Raw genomic sequence first — 25,385 nt, 5'->3', positions numbered from 1 at the left:
TTTTAGCATTGGTAGATTTTTCTGGGCAATGATTAATGCCAGTTTCTTAGAATTAGAAAATTATTAGAGCTGAAAGGGATCTTAGAAATTATATATCCAACTCCTTTATTTTAAAGATGAGGAAATAGTTTCTGAAAGGGAAAAAATGACTTGCCTCATATCACACAGGTGGTAAGAAATAAAGGTAAAATCTAAACTTAGGTTCCCTGACTCCAGATCTAATTGCTATCCAACAGTGCCTTGGGGTCTCATAGACTTTATAGGTTCATATATTTAGAGCTGCATTTACAGGTAGAGGTTATCTATCCATTTCCTTCATTTTGTAGATAAGGAACTGAGGTCCTAAAAGGTCAGACAGATAGCATGGTGCTATTTTCTCTATACATGGAACCACTGATGTGTGTGTGTGTGTGTGTGTGTGTGTGTGTGTGTGTGTGCATGTTCTGGAAGAAGCCCTAGAAACCATTTTTACAATTGAAGAAGGCTCTCATTCTAAGTCTGGACTGTTGTGATAGCCTTCTGGTTAATTTCCTTACCATAGGACTCTCTCCACTTCAGTCTAGCCGCCTTCCCAAAGTGCAGATATGATCATGTCACCCTCTTTTTCAACAAACTCCCTTTGTGCTCCCTATTACAACCAGGATCAAATATACAATCCTCTGTTTGGCTTTTGAAGTCCTTTAAAACTTGTCCCCTTCCTACCTTTCCAGCCTTCTTTACTTTACCTTCCACAAATTCTTCAATCCAGTCACTTGCTCACACAACACCCTATCTTCCACCTTGTGCCTCTTCCCTCACTGTTATCTATCTTCCCTATTGTCTCCCTCCATCTCTGTGCCCTCCCACCCCCATCCCTGGAAAGTTCTCCCTTCTTACCTCAGCCTCCTGGCCTTTCTTTGTATTCCCAGCACTTAGCACCATGACATCATATAGTAAGCACTTAATAAATGCTTGTTGAGGGGCAGCTAGATGGTATAGTGGATAAAGCACTAGCCCTGGATTCAGGAGGACCTGAATTCAATTCCAACTTCAGACACTTGACACTTACTGTGTGACCTTGGGCAAGTCACTTAACCCTCACTGTCCCAGAAAAACAAAACAACAAAAAAATCTAAACAAACAAGTAATTAAATGAATGAATAAATAAATGCTTGTTGATTTTACTAGAGAACAGATAGCACATTTGTTCTATCTTCCCTTGCTAAGCCTTTGTTTTACTTGACTTCTACTGCGAACATGTCTGTCAGTGGACCTGTGTTCTAACTCATCTTCAAAATCTTCTCCCCAACCCCAAGGCATTTCTTATAAGGAATTCCCCAAAGAGTGAGTGGAGTTAAGTCTGTAGATAGTGTTCCAGAGATCATGTCTTCTTTCTTCAATGGGACAAGTAGAAGAATGGGAGAAGGAAAAAAAGAAAAGCTCTTAGAAATGCTAGAACTGGATGCCATCTTTACTTGTCTAGTCCCCTTCCTTTAATAGATGAGGGAACTAAGACCAGGAGGGATTAAGTGACTTTGTAAATTAGTGGAAGAAATGAGACTAAAACCCAAGGGTTTTGTCTCTCAGATCAAATCTCATTCTATGACACTGTGCAAGTGTCTTGCTAAATTCCGGTCTGATGGTAGTAACAACAACAACAACAATCAATCAATCAATCAATCAATAATATATAGGATTCATATAATGCTTTGAGGTTTGCAAGTGCTTTACATATATTATCTCCTTTGATCCATATAAAACCCTTTTGGGATTAACTCCATGTTAGCCTCTTAAATTTCTTTGGTTGGCTTAATTTGAGATAAAAATAAGAAAAATCTAAGTAGAAGTATCTAAGTAGAAGAGATCTCTTCAGTTGAAGCAGCAAATGCTAACTATAGGAAGACAAAAATCTTATCAAAATAATTAATCAGTGGTCATCACTCATCTGTCACCAGCTCTCTGGCAACCCATATCAGTTTCACAAAAACACTCTGGAATTCCCTGGAAGATGCCATAAAACTGTATAGTCACATAGATTGGTAAAACCAAATGCTACTTTGAGCAATTTTCATCACTCTAGGAAGAGAAAAGATATTGTGTAGAAACATAATGTTTGTGTTCAATCAATCAATAAGTAATTTTTCAGTGTTTCCTATAGATCAGGAACTGTTTTGGGCCATGGAGATATAAAGACAAAAATGGTACTGTGGTAAGATTATTGGAATTTGGCTGACTGATTGGGATGAGCCAAATCTGGCCTGCCCTGAGTGACGTGTGCTGCTGATGTCATCAGGAGAAACCACTCTCCATAGGCAGTTTTGAAGGACCTCCCCTTTTGGGGGAGGAAGAGTAAACACTTGCTGAGGGGAGCTCAGTCTCTTCCAGAGTGACTTTCTCTTCTGGTGCGAGCAGAAGGAACAGACAGTCCTGCAGGCCCTGGCTGCAAAGCTGGTTTTCCATTGAAGCTAAGGACCCCAGTTGGTGAGTTAACATACGAGCCCTGCTCTTGTGAATTAGCTGAACTGGAAGTGAGTCTGGGGATTGTATAGACTTGGGTTAGAGTTAGGAGGATTATCCGTACTTCTTTTTCCCTATTCCCTTGACTTTGATTTTATTAATTTCACCTTTGCTGTTTATTTTATTCTCATTATTAAAACTTGATTCGTTTGTAGAAAAGAGGCTGTTAGGCTCCTTTCTTATTGGCCTGGGAGAAATATCTAAAAAGGCAGTTGGGGGGGCAGAGCTTTAGACCTAGAGGTCCCTCATTATTTCTGGGACCCCAATATTATGGTGAGCCACTCAATTAACTCTCAATATATTAAATTTGGCCCTCACAGTACTGTCCCTACTGTCAAAAATCTTATATTTTACTGGTAGAGACACATGTGCAAACATAATTCCTGTCTATACAAAAAGAATACAAGGGTTTTTTTGGGGGTGTGTGTGTTGGCATACATACATGTGTTGGCACTAGCAGTTGAGGCAATCAGGAAAGGTCTCGTTTAGAAACAATAGTTTAAGCTAATCTTTTGAGGGAAACTAGGATATTCACAAAAGAGGAAAAATGAGAAAAATGTACTTAAAATTTAGCTCTGCTTTCATGTTTTAAGTGTCTTCCCTCTGCCTTCCTGTTTTTCAGCTGTGAAGAAAATTATTTCCACATAAATAGAAATTTTTATAAATAAAAGACTGGCAGTGGGCACTTGTATTTTGCTAATATGAACAGATGAATGGATGAATAGAATATGGAAAGGATATCATTAGTTCACTAAATCTCTACCATAGATTTGTTTTGTTATATGAAACATAGAAGACATATACATTTGGTAAATATTTTTCCTAAATGGTCACAAATCTCACATCACAAAAATTTTTGAGTAATCAACATTTCAAGTAACTGAAAGGGTAATGTAACTAAAAGAGGCATATGGTAGGCACAAGTAGTCAGCATCATATTCCTAGTGATGACGAATCCTCAAGAAATAGAATAAGGGGATATGATTGAGGAAGAATAACCATGATAAAGTAGATGGACTCCTTAAGAGATGATAGATGGACAGCCTGGATGCTATATAACTACCATGAAATGTAACAAGAACAAGAGGAATGCCTAGAGGTAAATTTTATGTGGAGGTTCTATGGAAGAACACAGATAAGAATTAGACAGGACAAGAAGGAGTCATAAACTGTGATTTGTACCAATAAAGGGAGTACCCACATCTACAAGATCACTGACCAGTTGAAGCACTGAAATGAATCTACCAGGTAATTTCAATTGTATATTCTGTGCACACAATCTATCCATTTAAATACTGAAAGCCAATACAAAAAGACAGAATGATGTCCTGCTCTATACTTAGCTCCATTTTAAAAGATGCTTTTGCCCCACTGTAATATCCTGGAGCACAGAGATTTCTGATATCATATTTGGTATTGGGCCATGTACACCTGGGCCCTTGAAAACTACTTAATATTTCGGAGAACAACAGATAGTTTTAGGGAAGACATTTGCAAACAGCAAAGGTATCTTCATGTGTATTTCAGCCAAGGTCCATGATCTATCTCCACTAGCGTATCCGGTAAAGTTACTTAGGTACACCTTAGAATCAAGGTCCTGTGGAGCTAAGTGAACTGAGGATATTTATCTGATAACCATTGATTAAGTATCTACTGGGTACAATGCACTCTGCATAAGACTTGAGGGGTACAAAGATCAAGAAGATATAATCTCTGCTCTCAAAGAGCTTAGTCTATTAGGTAAAGATAAAAAAAAGAATGCACAGAAAATTAATTAGACTACATTATTTGCGCAAGACCAAAAATGCTATAAGATTAGAAGAGGCAGAAATCATTTTGACTGAAGGGAATCAAATGAGATGGTCTGTGAAACACTCTGTCGTTTAACCAAAAAAGCTGTGTAGGCTTTTATCTAAACCATTTAGTATGGGGACAAGAAAGCAAACCCAGAAAGTAGGTGCCAATTTACTGTCGACCTCTTTCCTCTTCACATTCATGAATGTTCAGTGTTGGCAGGACTATCTTTGGCTTATAAATAGAAATGTATGAATTGACACAATGTTGACCAGCTGGAGCACATTCAACACATTTTTCTACTTAAATGGGCTGTTTCAAGTGAGGCCACAATGGGTCATTTTTTAGAAGGTATCATTAGCAGGTAACATGGACATAAGGTTAAATGTAAGAAAGCCTAGGGCTGAGGTCAGCTTTGGGTCAATGAAATGTGAAACGGCATCTCTATCCAGCTAGGTTTGCTTCAATAACTGGATACAGGGTATTCTGCAATCTCTGGAACACTCCATTTCCATTAGCCAAGAAGCAATAATAAAACAACTGCCTCTCCAGGAGGTTTTCAAGGACACTCAAATGGCTGTGATATTTTTCCCCAGTGTATGATACAGGTAATTTAAGGGCTATAACTTGGTTATAGGCCAGTCTTCCTCAGAAAGATCCAAAGATAACCTGTACAACGAAGCAATGGATAGAGGGCTAAGCTTGATAATGGACTGTGTTCCCCCAGAACCAAGCTGTCCACAATTACCATCATGCCTTTTATTAGGTAAGTTAATCTCACATTTTTGGCTTAAATGTTGAAGTGTAAAAATTTTAACACAATTCTATGTCTCTCCCAAGCTATGTTAAATGAGGCCCTTTTGTTGAGTTTGTAAAACAATATTGCTTGTCAAATATGTTTTCATCAGCAATAATAGCAACAAGGAAGAATTTGAGTGGCCTTTTGCCTTAGTTCATCAGCAGCCATCCAAAGTTTGAGTTTTCCAGTGGTTGGAGATAATACATATCCTCCTCTTTTCTCCTTGAATAAACTTGAGTTGCCTTAATTTTTTCTGGCTGTCTTTCCCCCAAATACCACCATTTCTCATAACATCAAATGTCTATTTCAGAAAAAGAGACCTTTAATGTCAGTGAGGAATATAGTGATGCCAAAATTTTGTAAGTGATCTAATACAGTTAACCTTTGGGATGCCCTACAAGCACAACATACATTATTACTGCATCTTTACCAGATGGGGAAAAAAGGGGTATCCAATCCCTTGTCCCTCTATAGTGTGTCACATAGCTAGCAGTGTACTAGGCACCAGGGGTGACAGAGAAATGGAAGATATGTTTCTAGCTTATGAGAGCCTACAGACTTGAACCAAAACAATATTAAAGTTCTGATTGTTTCTATAAACCCTGCAATAACTCATAGTGAATTGTAAATGCATGAGTCAGGGGAAATTTTTTTTCTCTACTAGAGGCAAACAGCTTGGTACAAGGGAAAGCATTGAAAGCATGGACCTGGAACCAGTATGGATTTGAATTCCAGTTCTATCACTTAGACCTTGACCTTGACCAAATTGCTTAAACTGTCTGTGCCCCATTTTCCTCATCTGTAAAAGGAAGCAGTTAAACTAGATGATCTCTTATGTATCTTCTAGCTCTAAAACTATGAATCTATTGTAATATAGATTCCTATATGGTACCTGCTGGCATGGATTCATTCACTGCACTGGATGTGTGAACCACTTTTCACTCTCTGGGTTAGTTTTTTCACACTAAACTGAACTTAAACAAGAAGATCTGTTTTTCAACACCATGAAGTCAGACTCAAAACTTTAAATGGTCCTGGGGGTAAACTTTATTTTGTGGAAGATATACTTCTCCTACTCACCACTTTAGCTTTTGAGCCCCTACTGATGTGCTTCTGTTTCCATAAAACCAGCCATTAAAATAATGATGTTATTAGATCTCAAACATAACCATTTGCTCAACAATAAAACAAAAACAGTAATAATAGTCCACCTGTACTTGATAGAAAATAAATGCAAAAATAATCAATACATCATAGTCTGCATACAAACCTGGGTCATACTCTCTCAGTATTTGTGGGGGAGAATAGACGTGTACTTATAAAACCTGACTGGGAGACACATAAGTGAGAAAAGTCCATATTTTTGTTATTCACAAGTCTGGACTCTAGGTAATGATATCATCAATCCACTCAGGAATATCTGTACCCATGAAGTCCCGCCTCTGATAATTGCTCTCCTACTGGTCCTTACCATTCTTCTGTTAGGAAAAGCTTTCTTCTTTCAAAATGATGAAGCACTGACAAGCTTGTTTAACCTACTGTCACTTAAAATGTTGCTGAGAAAGCATAATACTCTTCTATAGATTAGAAGCACCTTTTAAGCCAGAGAACTTCAAAACTTAAGCTGGATTTCTTTGGACAAGGCAGACAAGTCCAGACTCACCAGGATTCTGCATCCCACCTATCAGCTGTCAGCTAGCTGATTCTAGAGCAAATCAACGGCAAAACCCCAATTTCCTTTGTTCTGCTTTTTCCTCTCATGCCAGAGAGGGCAGCAAAGAGTCACAGGTACCTTCAAGAGCCTTATCCTCTTTCACAAGATAAAAGGTGCTAAAGGGCAATTTCAGCCTTCCAATGAACATTCAACCTTTATCTAGACTATCAGGATCTAGGACCTAAAGTCTTCTTGTTAGCTGACTCCTTCACATAGCTCTAGCAGGGCAGTTTTTTCATGCCCTCCTGCCCATTCTAGACCCGTTCAGCCATGTTCTTCTCCCACTTCAAATGGCTCAAATCAATATCTTCTAGCATTTAGTAACCTACCTTCTCCTTATAGGATAAACTCATTAAATTCTATTTTCTGTAAGTTGTAACCCAACAGTCCCTATTTAATCATTTCATAGTCTCCAAAAACATTATATGACTTATAATTTTGTGAGTTTTAACCTGTTGCCTTTGTCAAGAACCTCTAAGCCATACCAAGCCTTGTATTCAACATGCATTGCCTTGCCATAAGGAATTTTGTATATAGAATACAATGCTTTGTCCAAGAAATTCCTAAAACTCTACACCTCTAATTCTATCAATAGGCAACAGAATGGAATGTTGGGAAGAATGTTGGGGTCAAGTCTAGTTTCAAAATCCACCCCTGACATTTACCAGCTTTGTGATCACAGGTATGTCGCTTAGTCTCTGAGTCCATCTCATTTGTAAAATGGGAACATCACCTGTAATTTCTCCCTCAGGGAGCTGTTCTGATGACCACTGAGCTGGAAGGGACTGGAGTAGTCAACTAGCCCAACTCCCTTGTTTTACAGATGAGGAAAAGGAAAACCCAGAGAGGCTAAGTGATGTCCTAGAGAGACTTTGGACTTGACCTAAACGGTCAGTTCCCATTAGTCCTCTGGTTGCTTGGCATCTCAGTTCAGAAATGACAAACTATGGAGAACAGAGAATTATCTTCTAAATCCTTCAAGTACAGCAAGAAAAACAGAAACAGCTTGACAACATATAGGAAAGCACTACATGTTCCTTGGGGGGATTGCTCAGAAACAGCTAAAGTTACTGAAGCATCCTAGAGGCTGATGACTTTTAACTATGATAGTTGAAAAGCAGAAAAGGCATTCTGCCCTCCTAAAGTGTGCATGCTAAAATATTCAACCAGCACAGTACTTTGCCAGTTGGAATTTTTCTCCCACTGTGGGCAATAAGGATACTCTTGGTTTCTCATTTATATAGCCTAGCTATGCTTTGCAAACATTCCCTGATCCCATAGCCACCTTTGAATGGCAATTTGCCATATGAGATGACATATATAAGGCACTTTACAAACCTTAAAATACTATATAAATGCTAGCTATTTATTATTATTAATAGTCTTTCATAGTGGAGGCAGATGTTGAGCTTTGGGATCTAAGGTCTAAACCTCATTGGCCCATGCACCATTAATAGACTACCACCAAAGCATTAGACCACAGAGCAGCAGCTCCTCTGTTAGTTCCTAGTGCTGCTGCTAATGGGGTCACTGGTATACCTTATAAGCAGGGGAAAAGGAAAAAGGGAACTGAAAGAGGAGAGAGAAAAGGAAGGAAGCAAGGTTAAAATAAGGAGTACAAAATAAAAAAGAGAAAGAGATACCTATGGTGGGCAGTGGCAGAATATCACCCAAACTGTGGCATAGTGGAAAGTGTTTGACTTGGAATAAGGATACACAGGCTCAAATCTGACTTCAAAGCCTTGTTAATTTTCAGTTTTATCATCTGTAAAAAGTGGGATAATAATAAACACACTACTTACTTCACAGGGTTGTTGTAAGGAAAGCAATCTTGACAACCTCAAAAGCACTACTGAAATATGTTACTATAGTTTGTTATCCTAGGGGCACTCAGGGGTACCCATGCCTTAGACCATCCTACATTTCACAAACTAGACTAATATTTTCAAGTGAAGGTCAAGAAATAGACCACTCCTCAACTGCTCACAGACCATAACTATATCCTAGACTTTAGAAAGGCATGATAGGAAACATACTTGAAAAAATTTCCCAAGTGTATTTGTGCTAAAACCTAGGCATTAACTTATCCAAATCAATGGCAAAGTTTAACCAGGTGAAAGCTTTGTAATAAATCTTTAACTGGGCTCAGTCACCCAACTTAGACTGGCTCTTGCCAAACAGGAAATCATGCATGAGTTCAAGTCAACTTCTTGGACAGCAAGCTCATTAGAAAATGTAAATTTCCCCTACATTATTCCAAATACGGAGAAAATAGAAGAAGGGGGTAATGATTTAGTTTCACTGCTTTTAGCACCTGACCAGTTATGCAATTGCTATATGATACAAGGCCATTATAAAGGCAAATCACGACCTTTTCTGACATTTCAATGAGACTTCACCTTAGACTGTAGGAGCCATTTCAAACATTGCCTCTTTGAAACCAAAATTGATTTGTGAAATTCCATGTTATGACTACAACCTAGAAGTCTAGTTTTATTCACTGAAAGTTCTATAATAAATAACTATAGACATTGAAATTAACATGATTTGTTGGTTTAGTATAAGAAAATTCTCCCTCCCACCCCAACAATTAAAACTATCCAAAGATTGAATGGATTGCTTCAGGAGGTAGTGAATATTTTCTTTTGGAGGTCTTCAAACAAAGGCTGGTGAATCTTGCAGAATGTGTAGAATGGTTACCTGTTTCAGATATGGGCCAACTCTGAGGTTTCTTTCCAATTTGGAGAGTCTATGATTGTACTGAAGATACTTTTAAAACAATAACTGAATTTTATTAGTCTTCTTCTAAAGCAAGAAGAGACTACTTGATACAGTGGGAAAGTGGGGGACTTGCAAGTGGGAAGATATCAATTCAGTATCCCATCTCTGGGACTCATGAGCTTTCTGATCAGGGGCCAAGTCACGTACCATCTCTGAACCTGTTTTTTCATCTGTAAAATAGGCATCAGAGGATCAAAATCTATGGAAAGACCTACAATACTTTCTTATAAAGGAAGTTCTATAGTTGGTAGTGTTAAGGGAACATTATTAGATAGTCACGTGATGTTTTAAAAAGCATTAATAAATCATTAAAGAAAATAGACCATTAAGGATCGATTATCCTTAATCTATCAAAAACCTTGGATCTACATGCTTTGTTTTGGAAGAGGCATGTGGAAAACAATTTATCTGACCTAAAATCAGAAAAGTGAGCAAGTCTGAATACAAAAGAGTCTAAAACTCAGAGAGAAGCAACTTAACCAAGATTACATTCCTAATGACTGGTATAGGAGAAACAGCATGAGACCTATGTTAGTTGATCAGTATTATACATCATTTCTAAAGGATGGCATGCTTGCACAAGTTCTGAATTATGGACAAGGCTCTTGCACTTTCCCAGTCACCACTGTGTGAAACAGGGCTCTGTGCTCATTCCCATGGGTTTTAGCAGGATCTCAGTCAATGTTGTCCTTGTGCCTTCAATAAGACAAAAATGACATTAAGGTCAGCTACCACAGTGTCAGAAAACTTACTTGAAAAGGCTACAAGCCAAGACTAAAGTATACATATCTATCTATCTATATAGTAGTAGGCTTCCACCAGTCGCGGACGACCATGGATCAGTGCCTTGAAGAGCCACAGGCCACAGTGTGGCTGTGCAAGTCCCATATGGGAGCCGCAGCTTTCTGCCCAACGAGGGACATCGGAGAAACTGCGGCTCTCTGTTGCCCGTCGGTTCCTGTGTCTCATTCGTTTTTCTTCCTCCCGAGCTTAAAGGCCCATCTCAGCTGCGCGCAAGCTGCTCCTGAGTATTGAACTCCATCGGGTGCGGTCCTTGGCCATCTCCTCTCAGCTGCTGATGTCTGTTCCCAGAGCCCTCAAGTCTCGCTTGCATACTATCTCTGTAGCGAAGCTGGGGGCATCCAGTAAGGGTCTTTGGCCTGAGGCTAACTCGCCATACAGTAGGTCCTTTAGGATGTGCTCGTCTTGCATCAGTGCACATGACCGAGCCAGCTCAGCTGTCTTGTTTCAGTAGCATGTAGATGCTCAGAAGTTGAGTTGGGAGCACTTGTGTGTTGGTGATCCTATCTGACCAAGACATGCCAAGGATGCACCAAAGGCAGCGCATTGGAAGCTGTTAAGCTTCTTCTCTTGTCTATTAGATGTAGTCCATGTTTCGCTGCCAGCCTCCAAGGGTGAGATACAGCAATGTAGTGACTGATTCGCTGCTGCTTGTGCTAATTTGGACTGACAATTAACACCAAGACAACACAGACTTTCCACCAGCCAGCCCCCACACCATCCATAAGTGGAATCCTAGGTTACAGCAAATGCAAAAAATATTGAATGCTGTGAATTTGTGCAAGCATGTGGAATTCCACATACCAATTACCTTGGGAGTATACTTTCCAGGGATGTCTACATAGATGACGAGGTTGATGGATGCATTGCTAGGGCTAGTTCAGTGTTTGGGAGGCTCCAAAGGAAAGTGTGGATGAAGAAGAGGCATTAGACGGCAACCAAACTGAAGGTCTACAGAGCCATTATGCTGACCTCATTGTTCTATGCCCATGAAGCCTGGATAGTGTACCAATGATGTGCCAAATGGAATTTCTTCCATTTGAATTGTCTTAGGAAGATTCTAAAGATCACCTGGCAAGATAAGGTACTGGACACTGAGGTTCTTTTTTGGAACTGAACTCTACTGAAGAGAGTACAACTCTGATGGGCTGGCCACACTGTTTAAAATGTCAAAAGTATATTTGCCTAAAAGACATGGAGAGCTCATACAAGGCTGGTGCTCATGTGGCAGTCAGAAGCAGTGATACAAGGACACTCTCAAGGTTTTTATGAAGAACTTTAGGATTGATTTTGTGTCATGGGAGACACTGGCAAAGGACTGTCCAGCATGGTGTGCCTGCATCAAAGAAGCGCTGTGCTCTATGAGCAAAGCAGAACTGCAGCAGCTCAAAAGATATCATGAGATGCAAAAATGCAGAGACATCTCCACTCCAATGTTCACATAGACTATTTGTGGCCTGACCTTTGGTAGAGCATTCCAAGCTCATACTGGTCTGATCAGTCACAGTAAGAGACACTATACCTTGACTCCAACATAGTAAAGTCATTCTGGTCCTCTTCGAGATGAAGGATAACAACCAATGTCCTACTTTTTGACTTTAACTGATACTTCCGCTGCTCTCCTCCCCAACCCCCACAGTCCATGCCTGGAAATCTTTCTTCTTACATTCATCAACTGGCTTTCCTCAAAACTGAACGCAAATCCTACTTTTTTTTCTTTTTTGGTGAGGCAATTGGGGTTAAGTGACTTGCCCAGGGTCACACAGCTAGTAAGTGTCAGTGTCTGAAGCCGATTTGAACTCAGGTCCTCCTGAATCCAGGGCCGGTGCTTTATCCACTGCGACACCTAGCTTCCCCCCAATCCTACTTTTTGTAGTAGGGCCCTTTCCTATTCTCTTTCCTCCCTATTCCTAAACCTTTTTTTTAATGATTACTTTCCATTTAATACTGTATATATTTCATATATATGTATATCTATGTATATATCTATGAATGTGTGTGTGTGTGTGTGTATATATATGCACACACACACTTATATAGTTATTTGTATGCTATTTCCTTCTTGGAATTTGCCCTCAAGGGCAGAGATTTCAATTTTACTTTTAATGCAAATCTAGCCTTCAGTATATACTTGCACTTCTAAGTACTTAACAAATTCTTGTTTATTGATGTTGACTGATTTAAAGGACACTATCCTAATCCTTTTTAAATAAGAGAAAATTGGATAGCATCTGAAAGTTCAATTGACGTCTAAAAATATCCCAACTCTAGCCATTTTAAAGCAGTTCCAAGTACAGTTCTCTGTACATAGTAGGCATTGAATAATTGTCTGCTAGAATTGAAAAAATAATAGACCACACAACAGCATTTTCTGAAAGTCTTTACAATGAAAGTGTGCAGGTATGATTTTCATATTGTAAGAGAAAGATGCTTATAGTGACTGACATCTCCACCCAATGTGTCACTTCAATTTAAAAACAGGGAATAATGTGCAGGTTGTAAACACTTATGACCTCTTTCCACATAAAACTGGCTTTTAAAGGCCATACCTAACTTAGTCCATATTTGCAGCATTATAGAGTCAAACTTTCTATATAATCTGGAATTTCTTATCACTCCCTGACATTAATATAAAAGGACTGACCTTTCCCTGGAGGAAAAAAAAGACTTAGCAATAATTAGTTTCTTTACATTGGTGTTCTGAGTCATCTCTGCATTGCAGAAAAACTGATTTCCTATCATTGAAGATCTAATATTTCTGAAACTCACAAAAATATCACAGAATCACAGAATTAGAGTGGGAAAGCACTTCAGAGATATAATTCAGGTCCTTACTTCACAATAAGGGGATTCCTTTTCAGGGAATTTTGCTTTGGGCCCAGAATAGAAATTATGAAATATTTCCAAAGGAAAACCATGCAGAGACTAAGGCAAATGAATTTTAGGTAAAGCATCCAGGTAAATTTGGTTTTGCTTTATTCTGGAAGAGCACCACATTTTTATTAGCTAAAGTGATTGTGATTTCTCAGGGAGAAAAGTACGAATCATGCCAAAGGCTGCCTCCCAAACACTGCCTTTGAGTTGGGAAGAAATCCCTTTAGGTGTGAATGTCTTTCTGCAGACCTACAAAAACATATTTTTCTGACTGACAAGGCAGTTCTCCAGCTGGAATAACCTGAATAACTGTCTGATAGTTAGAGATGGCTTACAACTCACTCAAAGGAGGACAACCCTACAGAGTTCAATATTCTCCTTAAGGGCAGTATGATAAGGGAGAGAAAAACACTGGATAAAATCAGAAGTCCTGGATTCTAGTCCTGGCTGCAGTATTAGGTGGCTGTGATCTTGGGCAATATCATAGAAATTCAGGGTTGGAAGGACCTCAGTGGTTCATCGGGCCCAAAACATATCATCCCCACCCCCACCCCCCGCGTTGTCAAGAATTCTGTTTACCACACCACCTGACAAAGGGTCATGAAGCATTGTTTTGAAGACCTCCAATGAAAGAGATCTACTACTCCCAAAACAGTTCCATTCCTAATTGTTCAAAAGTTTTTCTTTATATCAACCTTAAATCTGTCTCAGTAATTTACACGCAAGGTACTCAGGCCTGCCCTTCTGTGGAAAAGCAATGACTTCTGGGTCTCAGTGTCCTAAGCATAGAATAAGATCTCTCTCTTTTTTTAAAAAAAATTTGTTTTGTTTTGTTTTTGTTTTGTTTTTTGCAGGCAATGGGGGTTAAGTGACTTGCCCAGGGTCACAAAGCTAGTAAGTGTCAAGTGTTTGAGGCTGGATTGAACTCAGGTACTCCTGAATCCAGGGCTGGTGCTTTATCCATTGCGCCACCTAGCTTCCCCCCAATAAGATCTCTTTTAACTCTAAAATTCTAAAATCTCTGACTCTCTGGTTTGGATAAGGACCTTTTACTCTGGAATGGTGAAGGGCTGAGAGGAGCAACAACCAAACTTACAAAAATTAGGATAACAAAATGATCTATTTAGTTATATCCTGAAATTCTAGAATGAAAGGGCATTTGCAAACTGAGTGGAAAAGTAGAGGACAGGTAAAAATTCTACTCTGTGTTGTAGGTAATAAGTGTACAGAACTTACAATCCATCAGACAAATTCAGAATTTACATGTAAAGCATACGGAATTTGTTCGATGGACAGCAGAATTCTGGTTTAGATGGACAAGAGTTCTGACTCCACATAATCAATTTTTATGATCTTACAGATATTAAAAAGCCTTGGTTGATCTGAGTAAAATCTTCCAAAGCAAATTAGAACTGGGTCAAGGATACAGAATAAAAAAAGAGTCCAAATTACCTTTTTTAAAAATAAAATTCTATTCAATAAAAAATTAAACTAAAAACAAAAACAAAAAAGCGACAACAACAAAGAATCAAATGAATTTTTATTGTTGTCTTCTGTCCTTTACATCAAAGTTATCTCCAGAATTTCTTCTCTTCCCCAGAGTCATCTCATATATGAAATAGTATTTTTTTTTGGTGGGGCAATGAGGGTTAAGTGACTTGCCAGGGTCACACCCAAATAGTATTTTAACGAGAAAAGAAAAAAACCCAGCACAACTGATTGATACACTGAAAAAGTCTGAAAATTTATGCAATGTATAATACCTGTGAACCTTGTATTCTCTAATATTTCTTCATCAAAGTCATGCTTGATCTTTATGACTTTTTATATTAACTCTTTATTCTTGTTCTTTCCATTTATATTGTTGTAGTTATTGTATATATTGCTTCTTAGCTCTGCTTACTTCACTCTGTAACTGTTTGTATAGATCTTTTCCCTGCTTCTCTGGATTCATCACAATAATTATTCCATTACACTCATGTCCCACAATTTGGCCATTCCCCAAACAATGTACATGTACTTTGTAGGAACCCAAATTTTCACTTCCCCACTTGGCCTTACCAGAATGGCTAAATCAGAGTTAATGGAATTTATGCCCATCGCAGACATGGGGATATAGGATAGGGGTGGCGAACCCACTTGGAATGACAGACTCAAATTTGTTAAGACTTCTAGTCCAACTCATACCTATATACCATAGATGAGTTAGGTACCAAGCTTGGGGACACTCCCCATAGGTTATCTTTGAATCCTGTATTGACCTTCTTGGCTTTAACTCTCTTACTGCTGCCCCTGGATACCTACTCCATCTCAAAGTCTCTTGGATTTCAGCAATCTGGAGGGACTCAGGTTTCTGACTAGATTGGCCTTTATTTATTTTAGCTTACTTCGGTCTTGATTCCACTCCCACTTTCCTAACCATTGGCATGTATAGCTTCCATGTAGATAAAAATGGGAACATACTGGGAAGTTGGCTGCATGGGATGGGGAGGTAATATGGCCCTCAAGGAACTCTGGAAAACAATAATACTGAATATTACAACTGGATAAGTCTCTGAGGACCTGTATATAAAGTAAAGCTGGAGTTCACATCCCATAGTCTTTCATCCTGACCATAGGAAGCAAAATCTTGACTTTGGTCATAGTTTTCTAAAGCCGTCAAGTACTTTTTTTTTTTTTTGTGATGCAGCTAGGTGTGCACAGTGGATAAAGCACTGGTCCTGGATTTAGGAGGACCTGAGTTCAAATCTAGCTTCGGACTCTTGACACTTACTAGCTGTGTGACCCTGGGCAAGTCACTTAACCCTCATTGCACAACAACAACAAAAAAGTACTTGATGACTTAGGTCATAGTTTGAAATAAGTAGTCTTGCTCACAGTCTTCTCAACTCTTTCACCAATAAGGTGGAGGCCTTTGTAAGTTTCTTGATTTAGTGTGAATTGTTCATGGATTTCAAACTTTGGGGATCTCCATGATCTAGGCCAAGGTTGTTCCCATCTGGCAGGGAAAGCCCCAATCTCACAGAAAAAATGGCAACAAGAGGTAGTAGGGGATAGAGAGAGGGAAATAGAATTAGGAAAGTTTAGGTTCAAAGTCCACTTCAGCTACTTACTAGCTGTGTGACTTTGAGTGAGTCACTTAACCTCCTTAGGCTTCAGTTTCCTTATCAGGAAAATATGGTGTTGAACTTGAATACCAGAAGATCTCCTAGCTACTCTTCTAGCTCTAAATCTAGGAAAGGAGAACTTGGATCACATGATGAGTTTCTCCAGAAGACTTTTGAGGCTTCCTTACCTTAAGAACTAAGATCTCTGATAATCAAATCACCTAATTCTAGCAAAAAGATTTTCTGGTAGAATATGCAAATTCCCATTTGGACCCTAATCCAGAAATTGGCACAGAATAATCATGCTCCAATGAATCAATTTTTGCAGGCTTTGACCATTTCTTTGGATAAACAGAATCACAGCTTGAATGCTGGAAGAGACTTTAGAGGTCATCACATATAATCCTTTCATTTACAAATGAGAAACCCAAAGCCCAGAGAATTAATTAAGTCACACAGGTAGTTAATCGGAGAGGAGCCAAGATTTGAAACTGGGTCCTCTGACTTTTGATCCTTCCCTTTTCCTACTCTACCACAATGCCCATCTATAATGAATTAGCTTTGGTAGACATTGCTTTCAAGATTATCTGGCAATGCATATTTACCTAATTTTGCTTTTGAGGGCCTGTAACCTGACTAGTGAGAATCGGTACAACTCAGGGATTTTTGGGTACAAAACATTCCCATAGCTAAGTCATCAAAATCCACCCAGGCAGGGAATCATGTTATGTATAGATTGGACTGCCTACATTCTTTCAATATCTAGAATGACTGCCCCTCACATCTTGTTCTATGAGCCAGCAATTTCTGACTTTTGACATCAAAGTATAAGGCCTTTATTGCTAAGTTCTAGCATTGGTAGACTTAGAGGCCTTTGGAAACTTTATATTTCAATAAACTATAGTGGACTTGGTCTGGCCTGGATAGAATGTGTGCTCTAGCAATTTCAGGTTACTCCAATGTCTATCTTTCTTTCTTTTTTTTTTTAGTGAGGCAATGGGGGTTAAGTGTCTTGCCCAGGGTCACACAGCTAGTAAGTGTCAAGTGTCTGAGGTCGGATTTGAACTCAGGTCCTCCTGAATCTAGGGCCAGTGCTTTATTCACTGTTGCCACCTAGTTGTCCCTGAGAAGGACATTTTTGCCAGACACATTGCCTGGAATAGACATGTCACATGAAGCCATGATCTCAGGCAAGATGCTGAGTCAAAGCTTCCAACCCAATTCTAAGACTAATAAAGTGTGTCCAGCAGGGGTACATTCATGACTTCACCAGAATGGGTGAGTTAGGAGTACAGAAGACCCAGACTGTGACCACACTGCCATATTGGCTTAGGGTGGAGACAGAGAATTATACACCAAAGGCTATGTAAAGGAGGTTGACTTTGCAAAATCAGCTCACTGACACACCTAATGGAATGCTTCCTTGTCCTACCATATTGGATTCCTTGACTTGAACTCTTTTTCCATGCCATAACTATCTGTTGTCATTGGATTTTGGTACCCTGGAGAAAGTCAGGTTTCCAGACCTTTGGTATATGCTCATTTAGATTCTAATTTGGACTCTGCCTATCTTTCCCTAGAAGGTATTCATATCTTACTATCCTATCTCTAGGACAAGCTGTCCTGGGGACAAGATGGCTCAGTGGTTAGAATACTGGGCCTGTGGTGACCCTGGGCAATTCACTTAACCCTGTTTGCCTCAGTTTCCTCACATATAAAATGAGCTGGAGAAGGAAATGGCAAACTATTCTAGTATCTCTGCCAAGAAAACCCCAAATGGGATCATGAAGAGTTGGACATGATTGAACCACAACAATAAATCCTATCCCCATCCTGATGGCCTTAAGTGAGATTTTAATTTACCATGTACACATGTCCATTTTTTTTTTCACTTTGTTCCCCAGGGTATATATGCTAACTATCTTTGTAAAATTAATAATAATAACAAGAATGATGAGGTATATGAAGCTTTAAGGTTTGCAAAGTGCTTTACAAATGTCACCTGATTTTATCTTAAAAAAAAAGAAACCCCGGGAGATAGATATTATTATATTCATTTTACAGATGAAGAAACTGAAGCAGATAGAAATTAAGTGACTTGCCCAGGGTCACACAGCTTGTATGTGTCTGAAGTTGGATTTGAGTTAAGGGCCAGCACTCTATCCACTCTGCCACCTAGCTGCCACATTATGGAATATTATAGATTTCCTATACTCTTCCATTTCATTCCATTTAATAAAAAAAAAAGCCCAACAACTTATTTGTTTAAAGTCCACTACTTTGGAGCTGAAAAGATATATAAGATATGGATACTGTCATAGTGTCACCGAGGAGACAAGATACATGCACAGGAAAGAGTTAAGCAACATAAGGCTGTAGAAATGACTTTGGCAGTGACTACTAAGAGGAGTGCTCAGACATATGACCATCATTAACCTTGCCAACAATTTTTCTGGAACCAGGAAAGCACAAGAGTAAAACAATATTATTTTGTAACCATAATATTAGTAATGTAGATATAAACAATTCACGGTTACATACCATGTGAAGATTAATAAGCAATTTCCTCACAACAGCTATGAGCTAGGTACCAAAACTTTTCTGCATCAAACAGCAAAGGAAATTAATTGAAAGTCTCTACTGCCCCTGGAGAGCTACCTGATGATCTTCCCACTTCAGAAACCAGAATGAAGGTCTTTATATACAACAATTTAAATTTCTTCTCAGCAGAAAATTTTCCCTGACACCTGTGGGAGGTCCTACTGCAGACTGAACAACAATTATGCCACAGCTATCAACAGCGGAGGTGGAGGATGAGGGGAGGATTGTTCCCTGAAGTCACAAAGATGGGCTTGGATGTGTGTATGTGTGGGTGTTCAACATGTCGATCAACCAAGCTCACACTGAATCAACCACTAGTCAGACATAATGGGGGAGAACATGGTAGACCAGCAGCCTACAACTGTTAAAGGAGCCTAAAGATATACCTAACGGAACAGGAAATGACAATCCCAGCAAAATGTCTTCCAGTTCCACAGTGCCCCACTGCAGTTACTGGTATCTATGTCTTTAACATAAAAGGGAAGCCAATCACTCATTAAATTACCTGTAAAGGGCTTGGAGAACTGAAGGAAATTATGCATTAGGGATTGTGTTCATTACTGAAACAAGCTGGCTAACCTGTCCCTCTATGTTCTAAGCAATAAAGAGAAAGAATAGGGAAAAAAGTAATGATCATATTAGTTTCTACTCCCATAGTGCTTTACACTTTACACAGCACCTTCCTGACCCTTAACTAAAGAGTATTCTGATTTCAATCTATACCTATTAAGCACAATCACTTCTGGAGCTGAGATAAGACATCAGTTACGGAGAAAAAGTAATGGTATGCAACTATGAAATAACCAATTAATTGGAAGCAAATACCCTTCACTCCTGATTCAACTCAGGTTATATTACATTGGACCCAATAACAGGAGTGTTAACGTTTTTATTCTGCTCCCCTGATTTTGATGAATATACCCAATAGGCTAAATTGTTCAGATTTAGATATGAGAAGCCTAATGCATGACGCCCATATAATTGTATATAAATATGTCACGTCTTTATTCAGTTAATCTCAAGGACAAACAAGTTTGGTTTTTTTTCCCTCCCCTACTGAATTCATTAATTAACTCACATTTCAGCATAACACTCCCCTACCCCATTCCTTCTCTCAGCTTTCCCTCTTCTCTTCTCTTTCTTCCTCCCTGGCAGCCCCCACCCTGCTTTTTTATATGAGACATAATTTATTTACTTTTTCATGATGTGCAACAGATATTAACACAAACTACAATTACTTTCATGGTTATCTTTTGCTTGTATTTATTATAAACATCATAAACCAAAATGGCCAAAGAAATAATGTTGCTTATTGAATTAGGAACACATAAAACCAATTCTTCCAAATCCGTTGTTAATCTCTGTAAAGAATATGTGATACCTCTTATTTAATTAAAAGTTCTTTTTTATCTTCTGGATTTGTTTATAATTTAAAATGTCAAAAGTGGGGCAGCTAGGTGGCGCAGTGGATAAAGCACCAGCCCTGGAGTCAGGAGGACCTGAGTTCAAATCTGGCCTCAGACACTTGACACATACTAGCTGTGTGACCCTGGGCAAGTCACTTAACCCCAATTGCTTCACCAAAACCAAAACCAAACCAAACAAAACAAAACAAGAAAATATTTCACACCAAATTAAACTACTGGTCCCAATAGGAAAGCTTTGCCCAATCTAAAAACAGCCATTATTTTAAATAGGAATTAAAATTTGTTCAAAATGATTTTTAAAAATACCCCCACCTCCCACTATTCCTTTGACATGTCTTTCTTTATGCTCTGAGTTTCATAAATATTCTGGAAATAACATGCTCATCTTTATTTTGAACTCTCACAAGTATGTATTAGTTTGAATCTTATGTATTTATCTACAAAAAGAAAAAAAAACACCTCATAGACATATATACATATGCACAGGTAGCTAGCGGCTCAGTGGATAAAGTGCTGGGCCAGAAGTCAAGAAGACTCACCTTCCTGAGTTTAAATCTGGTCTCAGACACTTACTAGCCGTGTGACCCTGGGCAAGCCATTTAACCCTGTTTGCTTCAGTTTCTTCTTGTGTAAAATGAGCTGGAGATGGAAATAGCAAACTACTCCAGTATCTTTGCTAAAAAAAACCCTCCATACAGGGTCACAGAAAATCAGACATAAATAAAATGACTGAACAATAACAACACATGCACAAGGCCAAAGCTTTTTGAGTAGCAGATTCATTTGCAAAAACACCTCCCCCTTACCAGCATGATTTCCATGATTTCCAATATATATTAAATAAATCACACACTGATAGAAAAGACTTAAATTTAACACCAAAGGGATTTAGGTGGTCATTTGCTTGAATCACAGGAGGGTTTAGGTTTTGAATGGCTCTGCATCTCTGACTTTGTGTTTAAATTTTATAGACTCTGCATCTAGGAAATACACATTTGGATTGTGTAGACAGGCAGGCTCTGGAACTTGTAAAAAGATCTTTATGGGGGCAGCTAGGTGGCCCAGTGGATTAAGCACTGGCCCTGGATTCAGGAGTACCTGAGTTCAAATCCAGCCTCAGACGCTTGATACTTACTAGCTGTGTGACCCTGGGCAAGTCACAACCCTCATTGCCCCACAAAAGACAAAAACAAAAACAAAAAAAAGATCTTTATGAAGTCAAGTAATCCTTGTCAGAGAATCAATGGAGTTTATCTCCTAAAGCAGTCAACTACCAATTCCCACATAATAAACATAAACTTAAAAAAAAAAGGTATTTAAAAATACTTTTCCTTTTTTGGAGACTAAAGAATTCTTCCAATGGGTTTTGATGGTCAATCTACCATAAAGGTACATATCCAGTGTTAGCTTAGGGACAGTGATGGGGGGGGGATAATCTGTCCTTTTTTCCCCCTTGGAAGCAAGGGATTGGAGGGAGGAAAGGATAAGAAAGATAGAAGCCCAAGATGGAACTCCTGCTTATTAGGTTAGGGCTGTGGTTTGCTTAGGTACAAGCTGGTCAACAGAGATCTCTGTTAATCAATAGTATTTAACATTCTGCTTCCAATATACTTTCACCCTTTGTTGTAGAATGATCACTTGGAGATAATAAATACAATTTAGGAGTTAATTCCCAAGGGTCAAACAGATTGTTTTGAATAACTCCTCTTAAACCCTTAAACTACTTACCACCCTCTACTTTGCTTTGTAGTTATTTGTGTAGATGTCATTTCCCTTTTGAAACCATAAGCTCTTTCAAAGCAGGAATCCCCATTTAAATTATATTTACATCCTCCCCAGTACACAGTATAATGTTGTATACATATGTTCACCAAAGGTTTGAGGAACAACTTGCCTTTATATCCTCATCGTCCTCTTCCTTTTCCCCAAACTCCCATGGGTGAAAATAGCTTGCAAATATTACTTGGGTTAAACCATTTTAATTTTTAACAAGTAACAAAATATTTCCTTTGATCCAACAGGAGAATTGGAAATCACTTTATGTCCATTAATCAAAACCACAGAAAATTCCTTTGTCACCAAAGCAGCTTATCACATACTTTAAAACTGAGGCTTATAGGGCTGAAATGATTTACTTGAGGCTTTTCAAGGGACTGAAAAGAACCAGAGGAGAGAGAACAGTTAGTTTCCATTTTACTTTCTAATTCCACATGTGATAACCTCATGGAGTAGAGGCAAGACCCTGTTGACAGCTCCTTATTTATAATTAAGGGCTATACCACCTGCAAGGGACCAATTCACCTTTTCAAACTTTACCTAAGAGAAGGAAAATACAGTATACCCATTCTTTTCACTTAGATGAAACTGGTTTAGTTTGCATGTCCAAGGTCTTTTTGTGGGTAATAAATAAAAACTCCTCAGTTTGGTGAAAACTGAATAGGTTGAGCATAACTTTCCAAATTTTTCCAAGTTTGCATAATGGTTGCTATGGCAACAGCCCCTGCTTTTCTCTGGCTGCTTGGAGCATTCTCAAAGCTAAACCTCAAAAGTCCAAAACTGTGGTGCTTTTCTAAGGAGGACTTTAGTAATTCTCTCATCTTCATGCTCTACCAGATCAGTCTGATGTCTATCACATCCTTAATTTGTTCCTTTGAAAATAAATGTTTTTCACAGGAGGGATTTTATTGTCCAAAAGGCCTTCAACAAGTTACACATTTTACAGCTAGGAAGAGAGATAGAGCAATTTTGGTCATTACCAAAATATGGTTTCTCAAAAGCAAATTAACTATGAGTGTCTTTACAGCTCATGAGACCCATAGCAAGACTCTTTTAATAACAAAAATATAAGCCAACTTTGTGAAAAATTACATGCATTCATGGAGGAGAAGGCTAGACAGAACCATGAGGATACTTACTGCTGGAGCTTGAGACCTCCTTATGGCTGGAAGACATTGGCTGAGCACAGAGTTGACAAAGACAGTCCCTTCCATTGAAGGTAACTCGGTCTCCAGGTGGAAATGGGCGTCTGGAAACAGAAAGACATTGTAGTCAAGGTTATTCCAGTGATTCAAGTCTTTTCTCTTACTCCTTCAGTTTTCTGCCTTCTGGGGCAAAATGATATCTTAGAGGAACACCGGCCAAAATATTTGAAATGCAGTCTTGATCAAGTCAGCCAACTGGAGCCCATCCAATGACTAAATGCACCTCACTTAGAAGAGAAAAGGGGTTATGGAAGTTGATGCTTTTGTTTCAAAAGCAGGATTGTGTAAATGACAAAAGAGAAAAAAATTTACTTCAACTTCTTATCTTGAGTGATGTCTCAATGTTTTTCTGAACAGCATGTGACAGGAAGTTTTCAGCTGATAGGTCTTTTGAGAATAAGGGATTTTGAATACCATGAATTCTTGCTAAATACTTAAGGCCTCTCCCCAAGAGAGATGCTAGAAATTTAGGTGTTAATTACTTTAGGTAACTGGGACATTAGAAAATTAGAGATTGGAAAACTCCTTCATTGAAGCAGAAACTATCCCTGATGCCAGATAGTGTTAAAGAAAAATTCTCATGGTACCTGGGATGTTATTTGCTTAAAAAGTGAGGATCATAGGAGCACAAAGAATCAGACTCACTATTAATAGATATTTATTCAGTAAATTAGCGCTAGCACCTTTCAGAAAGGCAAATGTTGAAGGGTATCATTGAGATTTCATTTTTACCAATGTTCAAATGCTGCAATTCATTTTGCAAACTCTCAATCTTATGCCAGTTGTCTGATGTATTTCTCCTTGCTTCCCGCTGCCTCTCCCCTAACCCCCAATTCAGTGGCAGCCTACATGCTATTTTTTATAACTGTTGAACAAATATTCCACATATATTTTCTCTGCCAGATTATTTACTTCTAATTTGCACTTGGCCAATTCACCAACAGAATTCATTAATGTGAATTTCTAAAGGCAATAGCATTCTCTGTGTGATACTGCCATTTAGCAAGTTGTTCTAAAACCTGCAAGACAAACATATCAGCATAAGTCTGAGAACAAACTACAATTAAACCAAAGAATAGCCTGAAGTTAAGATCTGTATTTATTTTTATAAATGTTCTTTTTCTTCCAGTTGCTCCTGGTTTCAACCCCCATCCAAACACCATAATTGTTCATCGTTATTGATAATTAACTGTTTAAATAAACCAAGGGGTAAATTTAGAATAGCAAAATTACTTGGCTACTATCATGTATATGTGCATTGAGGAAATTTCAAGGCAACTGTCCAATAAGACATAACCCAAGACATAGACAAGATTTTACTAACACTGGTTCACCAAAGCAGAATTGTATTTTAGATGAGTAAAAGCCACGATCTGGTCAATCCTTGTATTAGACAAGCATAGAATCAATTTTGTCTGGAATGAACTTCTAATGGGACTTATAGGGAGAACATTTAGAAGCTAAAGGGCCATCCCCTTTAATACCTCACCCCTCCCTCCTTTCACTTAATACCTATTTTACACAATAAATAAAGAATATAGGCACAAGATAATCCTGCCCCACTCAAACCTGAAATTTTAGGTTCAAAGCCTATATGAGCATATATATCTCTATTATTTTTACAAACCAAGTCAAAGGGTTATCAAAGGGTTATGCTTCATGGCAAATCAAAGAAAGTGAAGTCGAATTTAATTAAGATGAAGAGACTCCTCTTAATTCAATTTACAAATTGGAACTTCAAAGCTCTCTCTTCTAGAGCAATAGGATAATAAGGCTAAAATATTTATTAAGCACCCACTATGAGCTAGGTACTAAGGATGCAAATAAGAGTGAAGCAATTCTTACTCCCAACGAGCTTCCTTTCTACCATAACAGAACAGAGGTCATCTTGCCCAATCTGATAATTTTTTCAGTTTAAAAATCTATGTTTGCAAAGTCCTAGTTTGATGTGCCATCTTTGTGTGGAGGTGACCATGGGCTCCTGAGGGGTAACAGAACATAGGCTCTGGG

General features: G+C 38.6%; 1 protein-coding gene across 1 annotated transcript in view; it reads right to left on the bottom strand.

Annotated features, from left to right (window-relative positions):
* The window catches only part of LOC122738349 (actin-binding LIM protein 1-like), a 342,439-nt gene that overhangs the window by 62,557 nt on the left and 254,497 nt on the right, over window positions 1-25,385 (bottom strand). Inside the window, exon 4 of the mRNA XM_043980400.1 lies at window positions 23,310-23,419. Coding sequence (XP_043836335.1) covers window positions 23,310-23,419 — 110 coding nt within the window. The remainder of the gene's footprint in view (window positions 1-23,309; window positions 23,420-25,385) is intronic.

Source organism: Dromiciops gliroides, chromosome 2 (assembly GCF_019393635.1).
Source record: "Dromiciops gliroides isolate mDroGli1 chromosome 2, mDroGli1.pri, whole genome shotgun sequence".
Classification (NCBI taxonomy): domain Eukaryota; kingdom Metazoa; phylum Chordata; class Mammalia; order Microbiotheria; family Microbiotheriidae; genus Dromiciops; species Dromiciops gliroides.
Note: the sequence above shows the minus strand (reverse complement) of the source record. Positions and strands in the feature narration are given on the sequence as shown.